At 44.3% G+C, this 23,948-nt stretch overlaps 2 protein-coding genes across 2 annotated transcripts in view; one reads left to right on the forward strand and one right to left on the reverse strand.

Moving 5' to 3' along the window:
- OSBPL10 (oxysterol binding protein like 10) overlaps positions 1 to 8,051 on the forward strand; it is a 246,816-nt gene extending 238,765 nt beyond the window's left edge. The window contains exons 11-13 of the mRNA XM_038761397.1: positions 291 to 473; positions 6,112 to 6,265; positions 6,758 to 8,051. Coding sequence (XP_038617325.1) covers positions 291 to 473; positions 6,112 to 6,265; positions 6,758 to 6,802 — 382 coding nt within the window. The 3' untranslated portion in view covers positions 6,803 to 8,051. The remainder of the gene's footprint in view (positions 1 to 290; positions 474 to 6,111; positions 6,266 to 6,757) is intronic.
- A 4,978-nt stretch (positions 8,052 to 13,029) lies between these two features.
- STT3B (STT3 oligosaccharyltransferase complex catalytic subunit B) overlaps positions 13,030 to 23,948 on the reverse strand; it is a 113,177-nt gene continuing 102,258 nt past the window's right edge. Inside the window, exons 14-16 of the mRNA XM_038760238.1 lie at positions 20,225 to 20,338; positions 18,683 to 18,895; positions 13,030 to 14,739 (exon numbers count right to left, since the gene is read on the reverse strand). Of these exons, the coding sequence (XP_038616166.1) occupies positions 14,659 to 14,739; positions 18,683 to 18,895; positions 20,225 to 20,338 (408 nt within the window). The 3' untranslated portion in view covers positions 13,030 to 14,658. The remainder of the gene's footprint in view (positions 14,740 to 18,682; positions 18,896 to 20,224; positions 20,339 to 23,948) is intronic.

Raw genomic sequence — 23,948 nt, forward strand, 5'->3', positions numbered from 1 at the left:
ACGAGTTCAGGTGCTGGAACTGAGCCCTGAATTAGCTCTCTTTCTGGCTTGAAAGGACCCCTCCTGGGTTCCTCCCTTTTATTGTACTCTCCCAAGTGCTTAGTACAGGGCCCTGCACACATTAAGCGCTCAATAAATACGACCGAATGAGTGAAAACTCACATTAGAGAGGAAGGACTGCTTTAAAAAAAGGGAGCAGACAGAGGAAATGTTATATTTGAATGCTGTGAGTAGGAATCCCGGTGCATTGTGGTCCTGGGGAAACTGATGCTCTTACTCGTCTTCTTTAGAGTCACAGCAGAGGTGAAACACAACCCTACCAATACGATTGTGTGTAAGGCACAAGGGGAGTGGAACGGCACCTTGGAATTCACCTACAGCAATGGAGAAACCAAAGTCATCAACACTACAACCTTGCCAGTTATCCCAAAGAAGATCAGACCAGTGGCAAAACAAGGACCATTTGAATCAAGGTGGGAAACGGACTCCAGGCCTGAGTCTGCATAAGCAAAGGGTTTTAAAAAATTATATGTGTTAAGCGCATACCGTGTGCCAGGCACTGTTCTAAGCACTGCGGTAAATACCAGCTAAAAAGATTGGACACAGCCCACGTCCCACATGGGGCTCACAGTCTTCATCCCCGTTTTACAGATGAGGTTCCTGAGGCCCAGAGAAGGGCAGTGACTGCCTAAGGTCACACAGCAGACAGTTGGTGGAGCCAGGAGTAGAACCTAGGTCTACAGTCTTTTAGACTGTGAGCCCACTGTTCATCATCATCATCAATCGTATTTATTGAGTGCTTACTATGTGCAGAGCACTGAACTAAGCGCTTGGGAAGTACAAGTTGGCAACATATAGAGACAATCCCTACCCAACAGTGGGCTCACAGTCTAAAACGGGGAGACAGAGAACAAAACCAAACATACTAACAAAATAAAATAAATAGAATAGATATGTACAAGTAAAATAAATAAATAGAGTAATAAATATGTACAAACATATATACATATATACAGGTGCTGTGGGGAAGGGAAGGAGGTAAGATGGGGGGATGGAGGGGGGACGAGGGGGAGAGGAAGGAAGGGGCTCAGTCTGGGAAGGCCTCCTGGAGGAGGTGAGCTCTCAGCAGGGCCTTGAAGGGAGGAAGAGAGCTAGCTTGGCGGATGGGCAGAGGGAGTGCATTCCAGGCCCAGGGGGATGACGTGGGCCGGGGGTCAATGGCGGGACAGGCCAGAACGAGGTATGGTGAGGAGATTAGCGGCGGAGGAGTGGAGGGTGCGGGATGGGCTGGAGAAGGACAGAAGGGAGGTGAGGTAGGAGGGGGCGAGGGGATGGATGGACAGCCTTGAAGCCCAGGGTGAGGAGTTTCTGCCTGATGCGCAGATTGATTGGTAGCCACTGGAGATTTTTGAGGAGGGGAGTAATACGCCCAGAGCGTTTCTGGACAAAGATTATCCGGGCAGCAGCATGAAGTATGGATTGAAGTGGAGAGAGACACGAGGAGTTGGGTACAACCCTACTGTTGGGTAGGGACTGTCTCTATATGTTGCCAACTTGTACTTCCCAAGCGCTTAATACAGTGCTCTGCACACAGTAAGCACTCAATAAACACGATTGATTGATTCTGACTCCTAGGCCTGGAAATGATTATAACTGGGTGCTGGTTCCAGCAGGCATTTTGACCGAAGTACTTGATTGACAGCTGCTGACCCGAGGCGCGGGTGGCCCGGGCTACTCTCCTCACCCCACTGCCTGCCTGCTTGCCTGGATGCCAAGGACCACTCTTGAGTCCCCCAGAATGCCGGCTAGGCATGGAGCCAGAAATGGGAACAGGTGGAAAAGTTGGAAATATCCTTTCAGTCAGGCAGACAGGCTGACAACAGGGTTCCGGAGGCAGGGTCAAAGGTTGGTATGCATTGCAGGTGCCTCCCCAGGGTTTCTTCCCAGCTTGATGAGTCCTGGCGAAGAACTTACCCAATTGATATGATCAATGAAAAATACATACATTCAATTTTCCTGTTATAAAGGGGTTGAGAAGCAGAGTGCCTAATGGGTAGAGCACAGACCTGGGAATCAGAAGGACCTGTCTTCTAATTGCTGCCCCGCCACTTATGTGCTGTGTGACCTTGGGCAAGTCACTTCACTTCTCTGTACCCCAGTGACCTCAGCTGTAAAGTGGGGATGAAGACTGTGAGCCCCATGAGGGATAGGGACTGTGTCCAACCTAGTTTGCTTGTATCCACCCCAGTGCTTAGTACTGTGCCTAGCACATATTATGCACTTAACTACCACAAGTATTATCATTGTAGAACCCTGAAATAATAATAGTAAAATTGATTAAACCTTCCTTCCTCTGCCCCTCGCCCCCCTCTCCATCCCCCCATCTTACCTCCTTCCCTTCCCCATAGCACCTGTATATATGTATATATGTTGGTACATATTTATTACTCTATTTATTTTACTTGTACATATCTATTCTATTTATTTTATTTTGTTAGTATGTTTGGTTTTGTTCTCTGTCTCCCCCTTTTAGACTGTGAGCCCACTGTTGGGTAGGGACTGTCTCTATATGTTGCCAACTTGTACTTCCCAAGCGCTTAGTACGGTGCTCTGCACAAAGTAAGCGCTCAATAAATACGATTAATCGATTATACACTTGCTATGTGCCAAGCACTGTGCCAAGTGCTGGAATAGAAACAAGATGAGATCAGGCAATATCCCTGTCCTGTGCGGTGCTCACAATCTAAGGATCAGGGCTAGCAGGTTCCTCATCTTACAATGAGGAAATGTGGACAGAGAGACCAAGTGACTTGGCCAAGGGCACAAAGCAGGCCAGGGTCAGAACTGGGACTGGAATCCAGGTTTCCTGACTTCACTGGGCCACCATCAGTAAAGGGAATCCCATGCGGTAGTACTCACCCTATGTCCGATGGCACTTGCACGCTCCACGGCCAGGATCCACGAAGAGCCACGTTGTCAGAGCAATGGTCCCTCATCCTGCTGTCGCTTTTGCTCCAAAGTGTGAGCTGAGTAAACACACTGTGGCAAGGCTGAGTGCATGGCCAAATTACCCGCATATACACTTGTCCTCTGAATAGCATGAGGGGATGGATGGAGGCAGATCGGTGGGATTACTTTTGACCTTTTTATCCTTTCTCCCCAGTTCTTTCTTTAAAATTGGGGTTAGATTTGAAGCTCAGAATTAGGTCTCGGCCCAAAGGGCTCCCTAGAGCTCTGCCCTCTACTCTGGGCAGCCCTACCCCCTTCTTTTCCCCTTCTTCCTCCATCTCATTATGAGTCGATGGAAGTTACCCCCCGGGGGTCTCGGGAGCTGCTGCAGAGCAGAGCTGACTTCTTTTACTTTGTCCCACTCCCCCGCTACTGACCGAGGGAGAGCGAGCCCCAGCTGTCAGCCTCCCTAATCCTAACCCTTCTCCCCACACTCAGGTGCCTTTCACCCTTTGTGCAGAGCTTTTTCTGAACCAGGAAATGATTTTTTTTTTTTTAAAGAAAGGCTAAAAGAAAACCTGAACTCTTAAAAATGTAAACCTGGTTTTACTCCAGATTTGAAATGTAAATTATCAAGCAGTAGCACATATTTTTTTTTCCTTAGAGTGATGTTTCCTTTTTAAACCCCAAATTCATTCCCTCTGAATTATACAGGACCCCGAATTCTTGCATGTGAGTTTTGTAGCCTTTCAAACAACTTTCCTTTAGGGGAGCTGGTCACAGGGCTGACTCGTTCTCATCTGTTCTAACCATTTTATTCTGGATTGCACTACTGAGATAATCAATCAATCGTATTTATTGAGCGCTTACTGTGTGCAGAGCACTGTACTAAGCGCTTGGGAAGTACAAGCTTTGACTTAGAATCCAGTAGGTAGGAGGCAAATCAGTCACCATTCATTGAGTGCCCACTGGGATGATGGAAAATTTAATTAGTGGTATTCACTGACCGCTTATCACGTGCAGAGCACTGTAGTAAGAGCTTGGGAGAGTACAATGCAACAGAGTTAGTAGACACATTCCCTGCTGTCCACAACTGTGTTGTCGTTTACAACACATCTCTCTCCCCTCTTCAAAAACCACCAAGGGCTTCTCAGCTTCCTCTGTATTGAGCAGACTTTCCTTTACCTAGAGGACTAGGTGCTGTAGGGAATCTTTATAACCAAGAGGGGTTAGGGTCCCTGCCCCTGGACAGCTTGTTGTCCACAGGTTTCCAGCTTTACGTAAAGTTCAAGACAACTAGAATTTTTCTGAGTTTTCCTGGGCATTTTCATTGCCACTCAGTCTCATTCAGCCAGGGACTGTGGGTAATCCACATTGCTCTTTACTGAAACCTCTGAAAATAGTTTGGGTTTTCTTGCATTTACATTCAGCATGGTATGCAAAGAGGTTCTGACTGCAGAAAATTACAAGGATTGCAGCTATGAGGAAAGTATTTACATAGCCACACCTGCCTTTGTTTTGCTATTCTAGTGCATGAGAGAACTCCCTGTAGTATTTAGGTCATAGTAGGAGCTCTGGATCTAATTTGTCATGTAGGCTCAATGTTGCTTGAAAATTGAGAGTGAGAAGATGATGTATCTTACCTTCTTCCTCTTAGGATTTCAAGATGCTTTACTTACTAGAAATTCATTGCTTTACAAAATCCCAGTTAAATAGGTTAACGTTGCCTTTTTGCAGATACAATCAAAGCATGGGTTATTTAGAGCGTAGCCTGCAGTGTAGGAGAAATCTCTACCTTTATCTGCAGCATATTGAAGGGGAAAGACTATATAGAGCTTTCTCATTCTTACCCACCATATTCTACCTCAGTGATAAAGTTCTTGACCCGGTAGTTGAAGTTCAAGAAAGCATACATTGTTCCAAGCTACGCAGTAATCCCCCTGCTTCCTCTCTTTCCCTGGACCAATTTCTCCCTACGGGCCTTAGGAACCAGAATTGTATTACCTTACTCACCTAGTAAATCCCACCTCCCAGTCAATCCCAGTCACCCTTGCTGTGGACAGCAGGAGTCCAGTTCATCTTCTAGACTGTGAGCCCACTGTTGGGTAGGGACTGTCCCTATATGTTGCCAACTTGTACTTCCCAAGCGCTTAGTACAGTGCTCTGCACAAAGTAAGCGCTCAGTAAATACGATTGATTGATTGATTGATCTTGGGTTGCCTCTGGCGCCCGGTCCTTTGACCCCTAAAGTGTGTCGCAAGTAAATGGAGGCTATTCCTGGATTCCTTGCTTTTTTTTTTTTTCCTCTTGCCTCCAAGATTATCTCCCTAATAAATCCTCTCCTCCTAGCTTTCCGGCCTCTGTCGTTAACACCACAAATCCCCTTCTGACCAAGAAACCCACCACCATGATGTTTTATCCAACACTTCCATTCAATCCCCTAGCAAGTCTTGCATCTGCCCCTTTCCACTTTCATTCAATCGTATTTATTGAGCGCTTACTGTGTGCAGAGCACTGTACTAAGCACTGAACAGCCCCCATCCTAATTCACGCTGTCATTATATCTCACGGACTACTGTATCAGCCACCACACACGTTTCCTCAGTGCCGCGCCCTGGACCATCTTCCTAAAGTGTCACTTGGCACACATCTCTCTCCACTCTTCCAAAACCTCCAAGGGCTTCTCATCGCTCCCTGCATTAAGCAGACATTTCGTTACTGTGGTTTCCTCATTTACACATCAGTTCATTTACACATCAGTCGTATTTATTGAGCACTTACTGTGTGCAGAGCACTGTACTAAGCGCTTGGGAGAGTACAAAACAGACACATTCCCGGCCCACAACAAGCTTACAGTCTAGAGGGGGAGACATATGAGTTCACTTCTTCCACTGTTCCCCAACTTGTGCCCTTCACTCTTCTGCTCTGCACACAGTAAGTGCTCAATAAATGTGATTGATTCTGAAGACTTGGGAAGGAGTGAGGGCGGAGTCGGGGAAGATGAGGCTCTCATAGTTCCAGAAAGCAAGTCACGGGTGTGGAGAATTGTGAATCTCTTCATGAGGTGCACCGAGTTACCTGAAAGGCCCAGCCGGGCCCTGAGGTGTCTCCTGCTCTGGGGCAGTGCTCAGTCCTGACTCGCACCTCTACTCTTCTACTCAGGCACCTCTGGCAGCATGTCACCAGTTCCCTGAAATCTGGCAACATCGACGCAGCCACCAAATACAAGCACCATCTGGAGGAGCGGCAGCGGACAGAGGAGAAGCAGCGGGCGGCAGTCGGCGCCCCGTGGAAACCCAAATATTTTACCAAGGAGGTAAAGTGGCTCACTGCCCGGCTCAAATGCCGCCTGGGCTGCGGCAGGGCTTTGTTTTTTAAAAGAAAAGTGTGATACAGTCTGCCCGGGGGGCCGATCTGGTAAATAGATCTCGCCTCATCTGTTTGAGGAATTGAGACCTTTGGAAGATCAGGTGGACTTTCAGTCCAGCACCTGCCATCCTAGCCACATTGGGGGGCATCTCCCGGAAGCTGATATGGACCCCACTGTCTAACGCGGGAGGGGATAAGAGGGGCGGCCTGACCCGACCCACCCTGATCCAGACAGGGACAACCTGAATCAATCAATCAATCAATCGTATTTATTGAGCGCTTACTGTGTGCAGAGCACTGTACTAAGCGCTGGGGAAGTACAAGTTGGCAACCTGAACACTTCTCCTCTTCCCCCCTCCAACTCAGAAGGTCCGAGTCACCTCCCACGTACCTGCATGGAGTGAGTTTGGTGAGTAAAAGTTGCCCCGTTCTCTTCCAGGGTGATGGCTGGACGTTCTTCAATCCCCTGTGGAAGTCACACTGACCAGACTAAAGTGCAGTGTTCTCCAAAGAATCAGACATCTTTGAGCCATTAAAGTGGTGCGGTGTCTACAGTCAGGCGGTTTGGGCTATGTCTGTGGTGATCTTCCAAGGGAGAAAAGGAGACACTATATGCTGTGAATGAGACATCCAACACAGCTAGGTGGTTGAAATTATTCAAGAGCCATTTTCTGCATGTGTGAGTATACATGTGGATGATGCTATGTGCACAGGAAGGCACTCTAAACACACACACACACACACACACTGGGTATTCACATGTAAATATGCACACTCTAAGTAATTAAGTTGAAATTATGGTTACACTTTTATTAGTACTCTCTGAGATTTTTCTATTTTTCACTTTGCCAAAAACTTTTTGCACTTAACAGTATGTGATTTGTTCCTGGGAATCACCTCCTCGTCCAAATAGCGGTGAACGGATGGTCTTCATTGACCGCCTGAATGCCAGGAGTTCGTTCTTCTGGGGATTCGTTTCCAAGCACGTCCTTGTCTCCTTTTCCGTTTGTATTTTCGTTGACCTGTCCCGTGACACGAGCGGCAATACTGTCTCTTGAGTTCTCACCCGTACCATTTCTTTGGGCGAGCCTGTTGGCATTTTCGAGCGATGCTGTCCATTTTGCACGTTCGCCGGGGAGCTCTCCACTTAGGGCACGAGGGAACTTGGGGCGAGAAAGCCACGGGCAGGGAGTGCCAAAGCCGGCCGGGTCGGGCTGGTCCGGGAAGGTAAAGAACCATTTATTTGATACTCGACAGCTGGACTTGAACTGCCTGGGTAGGTTTTCTTCCTTTTCCCCTACTTGATTTCTGATGGGGACAGACCCTCCATCTAACCTTTCAGAAGCTGCTCTTTTTTTGCAGAAAATGAATCATTTTGAAACTTAACTACTTTGGGAGTGAAATTAAGGGCTTTGGAAATGAAACATACACACGATTTAGTGTTGGGGTTGACTTGGGGGTCAGGGTTTTTTTTAATGCACCTTTCTAGTTTGAGTTGAATTCTGCATAGAAACCACTGTGACACTAGAAACACAAGGAACCTGAACCAACCCAAACATATTAACAGCTTCAGTTGTATTTCGGTTCTTAGCTTTTACAAGTGGGGTATCAAATTCTAGTTTAAAAGGAAGAGAACATAGATGAGGATAAAATATCATGACGTATTTAACTGATTTCTGCTCTATGCTTAACTTATTTTTTATTGTACCTCTCAAATGGCAATATTTATAAAATTGAGTAGCATGAATGCCTCTGTAGTATTACTTTTGTGCCTTTTGTCTGCTCTCTTAATACCAATTGTTCACACTTTGTAGATATTAGACAAATATATTTGGATTGAAACACAACTCCTAATTGTTTATATGTGTCATTTTCTTTCAGTAATTCAGATTTGACAGATCAACCTTCTTCCCCAATGCCACCTGCTGCTAGTTGTTAAGTTGGCAGGTGAACATGTGTGTAGGAAGATAGTTTAAGGAGAGTAAGTGTTGGTGACATTGGGCTAGGGTGACAATCTTACTGCATGGTTCAGCACGGAAATAAGCCGTGTGTCAGGCAAGCCGGGTGGACTAGAGTTGATGAGTGTGGAGCAGGGTAGATATAATACAAGAGAATGTTTTTTAATCGGTCCAGGAAGGAGGAAAATGATTCCAAACAGGAGGAAGTAAATACCTTTACCTTTGAATATGTCCCTGTGTGTACGAAGGTTGTGAAAAGTTGTGAAAAAGGTTGTGAAAAACAAGAAGTTGTGGGTAGAGTTATGAAGGCCTAGAATAATGTTGGGAAGATCTTGGGGAACAAATCGTGTGCCCACTTATCCCTGTACACTCTCCTTTACTTCTCAGTTCGAAAGAGGAAATTTGGAAGGGAAATTCCCAAAATGAAATTTTTTCTTTTCATATAGGAATGAAATTCTTTTTTTAAGACAGTTTCCAAATATTGTGACGGGCGTCATCCAGGCTCCAAGCATCTTTCAATTTGTAAAATCCAGGGAAACCTTCCACCTTTTGCTCATGAACCGTCTAGACCCTCTGGACTGTAAAGTCATTGTGGGCAGGGAATATGTCTTCCAACTCTGTTGTATTCTACTCTCCCAAGCACTGGGTGCACCTAGTAAGTGCTCAACAAATATCATTGAATTGTCTGCAGAATGGATACGCCGTAAGTGACCTCCCTCTCTGTTGCTTCCTGCCGTCATCCCACTTCTGTCTTTGGCTGCTTTTCTGCCCCGACCGCCCATCCCTTACCGGGACGGTCTTTTGCCGTGTAATCTTTTTGATTCTTTCACCTTTAATAGCCTTAGCAGCAGTCACGGCTGCCACCTCAAAGTCCCATTTCCCCAACCCAGCTCGGGCCTCGGACACAGATTGCAACGTATCGGGACCGAATGGGGAGCAGGGGGTCACTGCCTCTCTATCCCTACCTCAATCAGTTCTATTTTTTGAGCGTTAACTACGCGCTCGGCCGTGTTGGATACAATAGACTCACTTAAAGCCCCATTTTCCAGTCCCAACCAGGGGCCTCTCTGTGACTTTAACATCTGTCTCCCTAAGTGGCTATCGAGAGCCATTGGGAGAGACAGGTGTTAAAATCAGAGAGGGCCCCTGTTGGGAATGGAAAATGGGGCTTTGAGTGAATGGGAAGGGGTGTTGATGGTTGCGGCTGCTGCTGCTAAGGTAGGAATACAAGATGAAAGAACCAAGTCTACCAGATTATGCCCGTCGGTCAGGGGGTGCAGGAAGGGGTGGCCTAGAGAGCTGCCTGAGAATAGGGGAAGTGGGAGTGGAAACACTCACCCAGTCTGGAAACACAGCTGGAGCGGCAGATGTCTCTGAGCCACACACGGGGGATCGCCAAGCTGGCCAGGAACCGCCGCATCCTTCGGTTAAAATTTGGATATTTTAAGTTTTAAATTTTAAGTTGGTGATACTTTAATATTGATGGTGTACTATGCTTTCAGTTAGTTAAAGATTAAACGATAAGTTTGTTGTTGTGTAACATCACAGTATACAGAACAAAAGCAGCGTGGCCTAGTGGAAAAGAGCATGGGACTGGGAGTCGTTAAGACCTGAGTTCTAATCCAGGCTCTGCCACTTGCCTGCTGTGAGACCCAGGGCAAATCATCTGACCTCTCTGGGCATCAGTTACAGTCTTAATCTCCATTTTACAGATGAGGTAAGCCCCATGTGGGACATGGACTGTATCCAAACTGATTGGCGTGGCTCTACCCCAGTACTTAGTACAGTGTCTGGCACCTAGTAAGTACTTAATGAATACTATAAAAAAAGGTTGGGGATTTTCAATTTTTTCTGGTGGTTCTGGATGGTTCCTAATTTATAATATGTAAATGGTATGAGAAGACATGCCCCATGGTACTACCATCCTAGAACTAACCCTATATCCAAGGAACAAAATCTGCTGTATCTTGGAGTATGCCTGTATTCTGGGGGCTTTTATGAACCTTTTTCTGGATTCAGACTGACTATTCAGGAGCATCTCTAAGCCCAGGTAAACGTATTTCATTTTCTGTTGGTGGCTGCTGTTATCAAATTTGTTTCCTACTAACTGGGGAAAACAAAAGTGCTGCTTAAGCCTCTGCAGGTATTGACAGCAACCCCCAACTGCTCCAGCTGGGAAGAGACTGGGCAGGGCAAACATGGAATCCTTCACCTAATCCCCTGGCATCAAGGCAAAGGGCAGCTACTGAAATCTCAAAGGTAGGCACAAAGCAAAGGAAACAAACTCAAGGAACTGCTCACACCAGATGCTCAAAGCACAGCATAATGAAAATAATGTGTGTTATTTGTTAAGCAGGTACTCTGCACCTGACCAACTGGCACCTTTGTGGGCTTTAGGCTTTACTCCCTGACGGAGGTGCAGCCTCTCCGTTTGTATTTTCTCGGCTTAACTGAGGAATAACCAGTTTCAGTTCTTCAATGATCTGTGTGTCTGCCGCTCCGGAGCAGTCTGCTTAAATTGTAATAACAGGCTTGGCTAAATTAGCCAACAGCCTTTGCCAATCATTAACAGACTACAGTGATATTCGAATAGGGTCAGCAAATACTTTCCTGCAGGTCACTGGTTAGGGTCCACTGTCCTGGCCAACTGGCAGACCTTGAGACTTCGGTGGCTGATTATGCGGAGCTCTGATTAGAAACTGCAGTGTTGTCCGAAACCTGGGATGAGAGAGGCAGGGAGACCAGCTCAAAGTTCTGGGAGCATCGGGAACAACTTGCCCCCATGGAATTGGCACATACACATCAAATAACCCAGGTCACTGCCCAAGTCCCCACCCTACTCTGAACTGGGATATTCACTGAGAGAATTGATAGACCAAATTATGTTTGGTTTTGTCTCCCCCTTTTAGACTGGGAGCCCACTGTTGGGTAGGGACTGTCTCTATATGTTGCCAATTTGTACTTCCCAAGCGCTTAGTACAGTGCTCTGCACACAGTAAGCGCTCAATAAATACAATTGATGATGATAGACCTTGTCTAGAGAGTTATTGTGAGCCAACAGTACAATGTGTGCCTTACCTGGAAAGATTTAAAGCACCACTCTTGGACTGCAGGCTTAGAGTTTGCTGCAAAGGCACACAGTGACTCCTTGCTTCTAATTAACCCTGTCTAAATTTCATAGTAGATAACAGCTGCAAATGCCACAAGCACAATGTGTTTGGGGCTTTTAGCGCAGGGTTGTCTGATAGTTTGGGACTGTAAGCCACACGTAGGGTACTAATTTTTACCAAACAAACCCAAAACAAAAGATTAGCCCAGCCTGGACATCAGGGTAACTGGATGAGTGCTAAAGATTCCAGGAGGCCTGTGCTTTCTTCTTTCTTGCTGAATGTGGATTTTCAGATACAAGTACAGACAACTAAACAAGGTGACATCCCACCACCTCTCTGTGTGGTTTGTTCAAGGAAATGGATTCAGTCTGCAACTCACCCTCCTTTGGATGTGAAAGGGTCTCACGGGTTTGATCAAATTATGAGAGGCTTGGCTATATTAGCGATACAGCAGAAGTGTCACAGGCGCTGAGTTTCCTGAGAACATAATGCGAGTCTTGCCTTGTAGAACAGCAGCTTTCTACAGGTGTGGTTTTGGCCAAACTTGCCCTGAACTGCAGCAAAATGCCACTGTTGGCCATATTCCTATTTTTGTCCATCCCTTTTGACATTTCCAAAATGAAACCACCCGTGCTGCAGCCCTTCTTCTCAAGCTCTCTCCTAGTACTTCATTCATTAGAGAAGTAGCGTGGCTCAGTGGAAAGAGCACGGGCTTTGGAGTCCGAGGTCATGGGTTCAAATCCTGGCTCTGCCACTTAGCTGTGTGACTTTGGGCAAGTCACTTCTCTGTGCCTCAGTTCCCTCATCTGTAAAAATGGGGATTAAGACTGTGAGCCCCCCGTGGGACAACCTGATCACCTTGTAATCTCCCCAGCACTTAGCTTTGCACATAGTAAGCGCTTAATAAATGCCATCATTATTATAAGTGCTTAGTACAGTGCTCTGCACACAGTAAGTGCTCAATAAATATGATTGAATGAATAGGTAACTTCTGGCATTTTCCCTGAATTCCTTTGAGATGGAGGCAGTGAAGTGTTCATTGTAAATGGGAACAAAGAAAGAATTCCTATGCACCTTCTACAACTAAATATATGGAGTTGGTTTGTTCAAATGCTTGTATAACCTCGCAGAGCTTAATTTTCCCGCACCTGTGGCTCTTTCACAAAGTCTTATTCAGTACAAACAAAAGATGTCCAGAGGATCAAAAGCACCTATACAATATCTCCCCAAGAAGTGGACCACATTAGCAACTCTGGAAATTGGAAAAGCTCTACTAGTCACTGTTCTCCAAGAAGAAATCTTTGGGTTTCTTATCTTAGAATCACTCAGTCTACCACCAAAAAGGGGTAAAATTTTACTCAGAATACATCCTGCACAATCCCTTCCACAGCAGACATCAGTGCTCCCAGCCAGGAGCATTAAATACTGCAGGGATCTGTAAATGAGACGGGTAAGAATCTGAAGCATTGTATATTTTATACTTACCATGCCTGGCTACGTATGTGTCTTACAAAATAGCAGCTTACAGGCTTACCCAACATTTAAAATCCAGTGTGAACACCTTTGAAAGTTATTCAATCTTTCATTTTGGACATGGAATTTTGTTCCTCACGTTTTCAGAGGGCAAAGAGAGAAGATGACACTTAACACAAAACTTGAATTAACTTTATTTCCCCTACAGTCAACAACTTGTCTGCACTGAGCTTTAAAGCAACAAAGTAAAATGAAATTCCAAAATGACAAGGGTGTCAAATCCAGATCTAGTTTCATTTTTATTGTGAAAATGTTACAGCCAGTGAATTGGTCTGTAAAAGAACCATCAGGGTCAAAAAATGAGTTTTAAAAATAAGAAAAAAAAAGTATTCTACACCTTGGGAAAGAAAATCAGCAGTAACATTCTCACCGAACATTGTAAATTACATTTTTCTTCATAAAAGGTACATACTATTCCATGTTTTACACCACCAGCAGTGAGTGGTGTAAGTTATACTTGTTGTATTAAAAAAAAAAAAATCCCTCTGTGGCAGGAAATCAACCTGGGCCCAAACCTTTCCCTTTGCCACATGAACTGAAGGCGATCGCTCCTTAAAAAAAAAAACAAAGAACTGCCTAGAGCTGGAACGTGAACTTGTTCAGCCTCTATTATTTAGTGCATTTAATCTGACAGAATTGTCACAATAATAATAAAAAAAAGCAAATAGCACTAAAGCAAAAAAAGTTTCATCAAACGCTCAAGCAATCTAAATGAAATTGAGAAGAAAACTGATGAAACCTTTCAAAATGGAACCATTTCAGAAAATGAAAAAAATATGCAGGCTGGAGTTTACAAGCCCTCTTCCATTTTTAAGACCTACAGCGAAGGAACGTGGGACACCCGTCGACTTTTTGGGCAAGTTTTTACCCCCCAAATGGATTTTTTCACGTAAACAGGTACATCAACTTGAACTGTAGTTTTGAAACACCAGACTCCATGGAGTTTTAAGCAGCACTTGGTACCGTCACTGATTTCCAGAGGAAACAAATTTAGCCCTTGTAGGAACAATGTGCAAGATTTGCTTCATAAATACGGCTGCTCATATTTAACGTTTAACAGCAACGTTAAAGGGACTTGAACCATGTGAGTTGCATTTTCCAATTACAGTCTGAGCCTGCACTTTTCTGAAACAGCAGCAACTTCCTGGCCAGAGCAACAAACAGCAACAGAAAATACATTTGATGAAACATTATTTGCATTAGGAAACATCATGGAAAATAAATATAGTTCAAGGAAGTTCACTCCACTTTTGATAGGCTTTTCCAATCTAGAGTTGTTTCAATGGTTGAAAAAGTTCTCCTTACATTTTGTCATTTCCAATGTACATATTGCTATTTCAGGTACCTCGCATGAAATGGCATTCTTGTAAAAAAAAAAAAAAAAAAATCAAAGTTGGACAGGTATGCACGTGCTGGGGACCGAATTGGAGGGCTCTTTGGTGCAGTCAGTCCAAATTCTCAGGTTGCAAGGATAATATGTACCAATAAAAACAAATCTGCTGCTACCCACTCACAGCAGGGCTCTGTCTTGCTTCACATTACAAATCTAAAACAGCTGTTCTCAATAAGCCAATATATTTTTTTTCTTAATCAGACATTGCCTGAAAATTTTTGTACATTAATCTGGACCAATGATGGTTCTGTACCCTCATGTTGCTGTGAAACATGACTTGAGCTAAAGGCAAAGACTGGTTATCTCGAGGACAACTGCTTCGTATTAGCAAATCAGAACAGTGTGTTTAAACAGTCTTCCTGTTTGGTCTCTTGCCTTTCTTTAAAATTAGTTTATTCTTTATGTAGCCACGCTTCCTTTTGGCCGTCTAAAAAGAAAAACAGAACATACTGCATTAGTTCCCAATAATCCGATGTTTACATGGTTAATATTATGCCCTCCATTTATAGTTATCAAAACGTCCTTCTTGGGGCACCTCATGGTTTAAGTTTACAACTGACTGAAGAAGAACCAGCCTACTAACCCCCTCTTAACACCTGGTATAAGCATGTCTAGTTACTGTTTTTTTTTTTTTTTGGGGGGGGGGGAGGAGGGGGAGAATATTGCTGCTTATTTCTGAGTGGTGGGAAATAAGAGCAATAGGAGGAAAAACAAAGTTCTGAAAATGAGCAACTGAACATTTCAAAATGCCCCAAACTTCTGGAATATAGCCAGTGCAAGAAAAGACACTATGCTCCGAGCATGCCCAAAACAATCAGAGACACTCGCCCTACAGAGGCACCCTTAGGGAGAGCCCAACTCTGCAAACCCATTAAAAACACAAATGATTCGGCATCCCAGTGGCTGAGAACTAAATTTTAGCCTTTAACCTTCTGAAAGAGTTTGAGATGTGCTGAGAGCGGCCTCTAATGCTGCAGTCACCAAAATGAGCTCTATTCACACATGCTTAACAAAATGGTACGTTTCTATTAGGGATGGCAAGGTGAAGCTTCTCCCCACATCCAGGAACCACAGTGATTTTTCTACATGCCAACTACATTTGCACAAGGAGTGATTACGTTCCGCTCTATCCTGAAGACATGGGGCAGTTGTTCAGGATCCTCATTTAGAATTACTTTCAGATCAAAATCAATTCATTTTCGATGAAAATTGAAGTTCTGCTCACCTCACCCCTGCCCCTAAGTTAGGATCACAGATAGCCCTTCCTCAAGTCCCAGAGAGCATCTGACAAAGCAGCAAGATGTGAAACATTCTGCTTAGAAGAACTGTTCTTGTAAAAATGCCGTTACCAAGAAGCTGGGTCCTGCATTTGAGTAGGTTCTGAGAAATCCAGGGACATTACTCTTCCATTTAGAACAGGAATGACCTATTAAAGTTATACACCCTGCTTCACCTGATATTCACCAATAACAATGGTAGTAGTCCTTATTAAGCACTTACTAAACGCTAAGAACTGTACTAACCACTGGGATTAGATTCAGGATAACCAGGTCTCGGACAGTCCCTGTCCCACATGGGACAGGAGGGAAAGGATTTCATCCCCATTTTGCAGATGAGACAAGGCATGAAGCTGGTAAGTACCTTGCCCAAGGTCACACAACAAGCAAATAGCAAGTTGGGAGCCCAGGTGCTCTGAATCCCTGGCCCCAGCTTGTCCACTAGCTCATGTTGCTTCTATACAAGGTAGTTCTGGTGCTTTAAAAGAGAGCACAAAAAAAAAAAAAATAAAGATTGAGTTATAGCTGACTGGTCCAGGAGTGTAGGGCGGTCACTTTAAAAATTCTTAATAGAAAATTGCCAGAATGACTCCGCTTCAAAGAATAAGAGGTGAGAAAGAAAATAGTCTCCCAAATCACAGCTACTGGCAGAAAAAGCAGCCAGATGGAAGTGAGAAGCAGTTCCTGAATATCCATTTTGTTACAGGCAGCTGGAGCCTGTCAATGTCAGATCTGTACACAGTTGCTGGGCTTTGATGGGCATTATGCTAAAGTTGGACAGTGACCTGGAAAATAATGTTTATCTGAAACAACCTTTTCAGCATCTCACATTTGAAAAGGAAGGAAGGAGACAACTGGACTAAATAAACTGGTTTGGATTGTCCAAGATTGTTGAATAGAGGAGCAACCCTTCTAGTTTTGTAGCATGTTAAATAAATGGACATTTGCTTGATGCAGCTTAATTGTGTGTCTTACTTTTTGCAATCAAAGACAAGTGAATGTATTTCGGGATTACCTTAACTTTATTCTATGGCATTGGTATAACTGACTAGCATTACTGAATTTTCCCTTAAAAACTACGCTCTTTGGCTTTCAGGTATTTTAAAGGGAGTTCAATATCAGTGGATGCTATGTCCTTGAGGAACCTCGTTTTAAGGCAAAAATCACTTAGATGCCATGCATGACCCATTTTTTCACAGCCTCTGTGTTCTATCTAGACAGACACACTATCAGTTCTTCCGTTGTTTTATCCAAAACGCATAATGCAAACCTCCTTTCTGGCAGAACCAACTTTACTCTGCCACATCTGGGTTGTGTCTTTTTTTTTCGGTTATAAAAAACACTAATTTGTACTTTTGAAAGTACTGAAGGCAGTGTGTCTAGTGGAGAGAGCACTGGTTTGGCAGGCAAAAGACCCAGATTCTAATTCCAGCTGGCCAAGTCAAACCCTCTCTAGGCCTGTTTCCTCATCTGGAAAACCAGGAAAATTTGTGAGCACGGTGTGAGACTGAGCTTGTCCCCAATCTGATTATCTTATGTCTTATCTCAGAGCTCAGCATTGTACTGTGGCACCCAGTGACATCATAAAAAGGTCCAGAATTTGTCAATGATTAGTTCGTGCATATTTGACATAGACACAGTTTTGGACTCCTACTCAGTAAGGGTGTTAATTTGTGTGTACTCTCCCACGTGCTCCGTATAGTGTTCCACACAGTAAGTGCTCCATAAATATGATTGATTGGTCTCATCACTGCTATGCGATATGGAAGATTTCTGAGTTAACAATGGCTATCTTCATAGCCAAAGCATGACTGAGGGTTGCAGCAATGACTAGGTAATTACAGATCCTGGTAGCCAAATTGCACTTTACTGCTTTGATGTTCCACCACCAACTCAAATCTAACACATCCAAAACAAATTCATCTGCCCACCCAAACCCTCTCCTTCCCCCGACTTTCCTTATCACTGCTGATAACCCATCTCACAAGCCTGATGGATCCTAACTTAACCCGCTCTTCAACCCACATATTCAGTCAGACAGTCTGTTGGTTCTATCTTCAGCATCAGAATATCCTTATATTCTACTGCTTCCCCTACCTGTAATTTATTTTAACGTCCATCTCCCCCACTGGACTGTAAGATCAGTGACGGCAGGGATTGTGTTTACCAACTCTGTTGTACTCTCCGAGTGTTTATTACAGTGCTCTGCATAGGGTAAGAGCTCAAATACCACTGATTAATTGATTGGAAATCCCCATTTAATTGTTTCAGTCCAGCAAATCGGATGCAAATAACTCTAATCAGTCCAAAAATCTCACATTCTCTAGCACCCTCACTGTAGGCAGTTCACTTGGTATCCAAGACCTTAATTGATGTTTACTCAAAGAACTGCAGTAGGATAGTTCTCATAATTAATCTCACAGGCCTTATCTTCGTGGATGAAGTTTTATAGTAATTTGGAGAACGTTAGCTTTTGCTCTGTCCTTTCCCCCTACCTTCCTCCACTTAAAATCTTCACTATCAAGATGAGTGCAGAAAGATAACTCGAAGAACAGGACATAAAAATGTAGAAAATGATTTTAGTTACAAAAGACGAAGCAGACAGACACTCAAATCCTGTCAACAAAGCGATTCCAATTTAATCACTTTAGGGAAAAATGTCGTTTTGAAGCTGTTTGGCATTTTTATTTTCAAACAGGTTCAGAAAGAGACATCCAAATGAAACCTTATTTCATGAACCAGAATTACTGCCACCGGATGGCTATGATTTAAAGATGACCAAAAGCAACAAAGCTGTTCTCTAAGACCTTTAATATTCAGCTATGCAGTTTGCCATCATCTATATCATCACTGCATGAACAAATCTTACCATCTAGGGATCTGCATGCTCAGAGTTTAAATCAGCACGTTTAATATGAACATTACCACAGCAGGGAGGCCTGACATTAAACACATGTATAAAACTGCAACCCAAAAGAGATCTGACAACTGGAAAGGCATAATGTACTGGCAACTATCCCAGCGAATTCCTTGTCAACCAAATGAGGGTGAAACCTGGTTGCCCCTTTTAGAACTACTTCAGTGGGAACCCACCTTCTTTGACAAATACTTCTGTTTCGGAAAAATGTTGGTTACTCTGGGTTTATGGGTTAGTGTCTCCCTGTTGTCGAGCTGTTTCACTTTGTATATTCTAACGAGCCAGTGCTCCGACGTAAAGGCTTCCTCCAAATGTTTGAACTTAATGTCCTTGTTGCCGATCTCAGCATTGCGAGTACGGTCAAAGCCTGGAGGGGTCCGAAAATCCAGCTGCAAAATGGGGATCAGAATTAGGCTCCAATGACACTTGAAACATGATAGCTGACAGATATCCGCATGCACCTCCCTCCTCTAAGCATCCAGCTAGGAATGGGAAAACGAAGGGACTTGCTTCTTCAAGATTCCTGGTGCCAAAACTTAGGCAAGATTGGTTGGAGGTCTCCCTGAAACTCATGTCTATGATAATCTGGACAATTCACGTGCCCCCACAGAGGATCAGGGCAGTTGCAAATCTAGGTTGGAACCCAAATTTACAAATAAGAAATCAATAAAAAGGGGAGGAGAGCCTTGGGGGTGAAAGACAGACACAAATCACGGGTGAGTCCAAAAAAGCATCACCCGCGTATTAAAAGGAGGAAGAGCTCGTTCAGAGAGGGGAAAAGCATCAATCTGAGATATTGGGGTGGTGGGGGACTGTTGCACCGAAAAGAACAAGTCAGGGTGCACATATTGCTACACGTTCAGCCCAAGGGGCACAATCTAGGAGTCCCAAGCACAGAAATCTCAGTATAAAAGAATGCTAAAAGGGTTTACCTAACTCAACTCATCGCTCAACATAAATCAAAGCAGTGGCATAAATGGACAGTAACTGCAGTAGTAAATGAAGATGGTTACCGTACTCCCCCATATAACCTCAACCTAGGCAACAGGGTAGCAGCATTGCCTAGTGGATACAGCACCGGCTTGGGAGTCAGAAGGACTGGGGTTCTAATCCTGGCTCTGCCCCTTGTCTGCTATGTGACCTTGGGCAAGTCACATAACTTCTCTGGGCCTCAGTCACCTCATCTGTAAAACGGGGACTCAGACTGCGAGCTCCACGTTGACAGGGACTGTGTCCAACCTGACCACCTTGCACCTACCCAGCACTTAGTATAGTGCCTGGCACATAGTAAGTACTTGATAAATACCATTAAAAAAACACCACCACCCCCAAAATAACATGGAACTGGTCAGGTCCAGTGAAAGAAAGCTAACTGGTATGGTACTGCTTAATCCTTGCTCAATCATGGAAAACTATCCTGTGGAAAAGCACTTCTCTGCCACTGGATGGGAGCTGAGCAATCATTCTGTCTCACCCGGCGGGACCCTGAGCCTCTGGGACTGTTCCACTGCCCAACCTGGAACCCCAACCCAACTAGTGCTGGAATGTGAGGGAGGGACGGATGGGATTGCCTGACTCCAGTGGGAAGCTATGGATGGAAGAGGTAAGGATGCACATGTGGGTAGGCGGTCTTGCCCCCAGCTGGTGGACGGGGCTCTGATGGCAAGAGAGATTACTTCTGAATAAACCGATTTGGGTCTGAAACAGATACCACTGACCTGCATTTCTCCAAATCGGTAATAGGACATTTTATACATGAGGCAGTTCAGCAAAGTCGGTGAGCCTGCCTTATCCACACGGAATTCTCCCTGAGGAGTGAAGTAGTCACTCTCCTAAAAGGAAGACAAAGAAGTCGCAAGTCAGCATAATTCAGTACTTTCAAAAGTCAACCCATTTTTAACTACTTCCACTGTAAAAGATTACCTATGAAAATATGCTCATAAATGGTTTTCTACTGCCTCATTTCCAATATGCCCAGGTGTTGAAATTAAGAGATTAAAAGACTGGAAATGGGTGCCTAAAATATACATCTGCTATTTCTTGACCTGCTACTTACCTTCGTGAATTTATTAGACAACACAAACAAGAAACTAAACGATCCCTCTTGCTTTATTTTGATAGTATTACTACTAACAGTTATTACTATGGCATTTGTTAAATGCTTACTAAATGCCAGGTACTGTACTAAGTGCTGGGGGTAGATACAGGCAAATTGAGTTGGACAAAGTCCCTGTCCCAGGTGGGGCTCACAGTCTCAAGCCCCATTTTACCGATAACTGAGGCCTAGAGATGTAAACTGACTTGCCCAAGGTCACACAGCAGACAAGTGATGGAGCCAGGATTAGAACCCATGACCCTCGGACTCCCACACCACACTCTATCCACTATGCCATGCTGTTTCTCAATTATTAATTGCAACATTTAAAATATGCACTATTTTTTACAGTTTCAGTAATACAAGTGATGGTTACTGATTTAGACTGGGAAGAGTTTTTCATTTATCTAGAGGTATAATGTAACTGGAATGTAACAGGGCAAAGCTGTCAGACATGACCCTCCCTACCCACATTTCCAGACATCTTGGCAAGATGCTTTCATTATTTAACCCTCTAACTATTGGGTAATGATTATCTAATAGTTAAGTTTCTTGAGGGAAGGGATTGTGTCTACTAACTCTATTGTCCTCTCCCAAGTGCCAAATAGGGTGGTTTGTACACAGTAAATATGACCAGTTGAAAAAGCCACAGTATTCTACTATTTCTCTAAAATTTTCAGTTTCTTCTCTATGTTCAGATCTCACCAGCTTTCTTCTCTTTTTCTGTTTTATCTTCTCACTCCTCTCTTCATGTACCTTGCATTCTTGCATCACAAACTGACCCGTACTTCTTCTGTCCCTACTTCCCCAAACCCCTTTTCATATTTCTGGTCCACTTATTTCCCCCTTCCTTCCTCTATGTCTACCTACCTCTACCTCTAATATGTCTCACCTTCACAACAACGCTAAGATCTGCCCTTTCCACTACATCCAAACCACTACCACATTAGTATAGTCACTCAGCCTATCCCGCCTAGGGTACTGCATCAGCCTTCTTTCTGACATCCCAATCTCCTGTCTCTTCCCACTTCAGTCCATACTTCACTCTGCTGCCCAGATTATCTTCCTACAGAAATACATAGGGCATGCCACCCCTCTCCTCAAAAATCTCCAGTGGTTGCCTATCCACCTGCATATCAAACAAAAACTCCTCACTATTAGCTTTAAAGCTCTCCATCATCTTTCCCCCCCGTACCTCACCCTTCTCTCCTTCTACATCCCAGCTCGCACACTCAGCTCCTCTGTTGCTAACCTTCTCATTGTGCCTTGCTCTCCTCTGTCTCGCCGCCAGCCCCTGGCCCATGTCCTCGGCTTCAAGGCTGTCCACCACCTCGCCCCCTCCTACCTCACCTCCCTTCTCTCCTCCTTCAGCCCAGCCCACACCCTCCGCTCCTCTGCCGCTAACCTCCTCACTGTACCTTGTTCTTGCCCATCCCGCTGTCGACCCCCGACCCACGTCCTCCCCCTGGCCTGGAATACCCTCCCTCTGCACATCCTCCAAGCTAGCTCTCTTCCTCCCTTCAAAGCCCTACTGAGAGCTCACCTCCTCCAGGAGGCCTTCCCAGACTGAGCCACTTCCTTCCTCTCCCCCTCCTCCCCTCCCCTGTCCCCCTCGCCTTACCTCCTTTCCCTCCCCACAGCACCTGTATATATGTATATATGCTTGTACGTATTTATTACTCTATTTTATTTGTACATATTTATTCTACTTATTTTGCTAATATGTTTTGTTTTGTTGTCTGTCTCCCCCTTCCAGACTGTGAGCCCGCTGTTGGGTAGGGACCGTCTCTATATGTTGCCAACTTGTACTTCCCAAGTGCTTAGTACAGTGCTCTGCACACAGTAAGCACTCAAAAAAAACAACTGAATGAATGAATGTCCTACCTCTGGCCTGGAAAGCCCTACCTCCTCAAATTGGCCCATCAATCTTTCCCCCTTCAAAGCCATACTGAAGGTGCATCTCCTCCAAGAGGCCTTCCCAGACTAAGCCCCACTTTTCCTCAGCTCCCACTCCCTTTGCTCTTCCCCACTTCCCGCCTCACAGTACTTATGTATATTTGCATATATCTATAATTCTATTTATTTATATTGATGTCTGTTTACTTGTATTGATGTCTGTCTCCCCCCATTCACCCCTTTGACTGTGAGCCCATTGTGGGCAGGGATTGTCTCTATTGCTATCTTGAACTTTTCAAGCGCACAGTACAGTACTCTGCACACAGTAAGTGCTCAAAATAGCCGATTGAAAGAATGAATGTCCTTTTCTCTCAATTATCCTCACTTAAAAAAAAGCCCCAGCTGCACCCAACTTATCATTCGCCACTATTATTCCTGCTCCCAACAGATCCCTCTCGTAAACTAAAAATGACAGCCATCATTTTGGTTTGGGGACTGTGGGAATGAGGGCATTCCCCTGCGTCTCCTCTCCTGAAGCCTCAAAATTCAAGCAGGATCTGGGTTACAGAGGAGCTAGAGCATGCTTGCTTCCCTCTTCTGACTCCCAAGAGGAGCACAAGAGGAAGCCTGTTGTGGGCAGGGAATGTGTCTTCCAACTCTGCCATACTGCACTCTCCCGAGCACTTAGTACAGTGCTCTGCACACAGTAAGTGCTCAATAAATACCATTCACTGATTGATCCACTTGGCTCCTTCTTCAGGGTTAGAAATGCAGTCTGAGCCTAAACTTGGGCACCTTCTCATTTCTCCACAGCCCAATTCTTTCTCCTAAAGCGGTAGTATACTTAGTTTATCTGCTCCCTACAGGTTGGGGTGTCCTGCCCCAGACATGTGCAATGAATCACTGCCAAATGACTGCCTTTTTCATACAGTGATGTCTTCCCACTCATCCTTTCCCATCATACAATTTTAATTTCAACGAGATCCATGGTCCATGTTTTTTCACCCAGCTGCATGAGAGTGCTAAATTTTAGATGAAAGAGATGAAAACCATCTCTAAGAATCTGACAGTGGCTCTTTTCTAACAGAACACGAAACAGAAGACCTGGTAATACAAATTTCTTCTATTAATACAGCAAAATAAAGTAACCTTAATTAGCTGGCCTGTGATAATAAAATTAGAAAGTTCTGATTTAAAATGATTACTATCTCCCTGCATTTAAAGGATTTATCACTTTTTTGTTGAATACAGTTCTCTGAAATTTACTTTCTGATCAGCTGCTAGTGATATTGGTGAAAATGACGACATTTCCCCCCTTCCTTATTAACAGTTTAATCTACATTGAATTCCAATATTAGCCTAGATTTAAAGTACAACTTTGTAATAAGACAAGTGATAAGGGGGGGTTGAAATCAGGTACAAGTAACTACAGCAATACGATTCTACGTTGA

This window comes from Tachyglossus aculeatus, chromosome 2 (genome assembly GCF_015852505.1).
Source record: "Tachyglossus aculeatus isolate mTacAcu1 chromosome 2, mTacAcu1.pri, whole genome shotgun sequence".
Classification (NCBI taxonomy): Eukaryota; Metazoa; Chordata; class Mammalia; order Monotremata; family Tachyglossidae; genus Tachyglossus; species Tachyglossus aculeatus.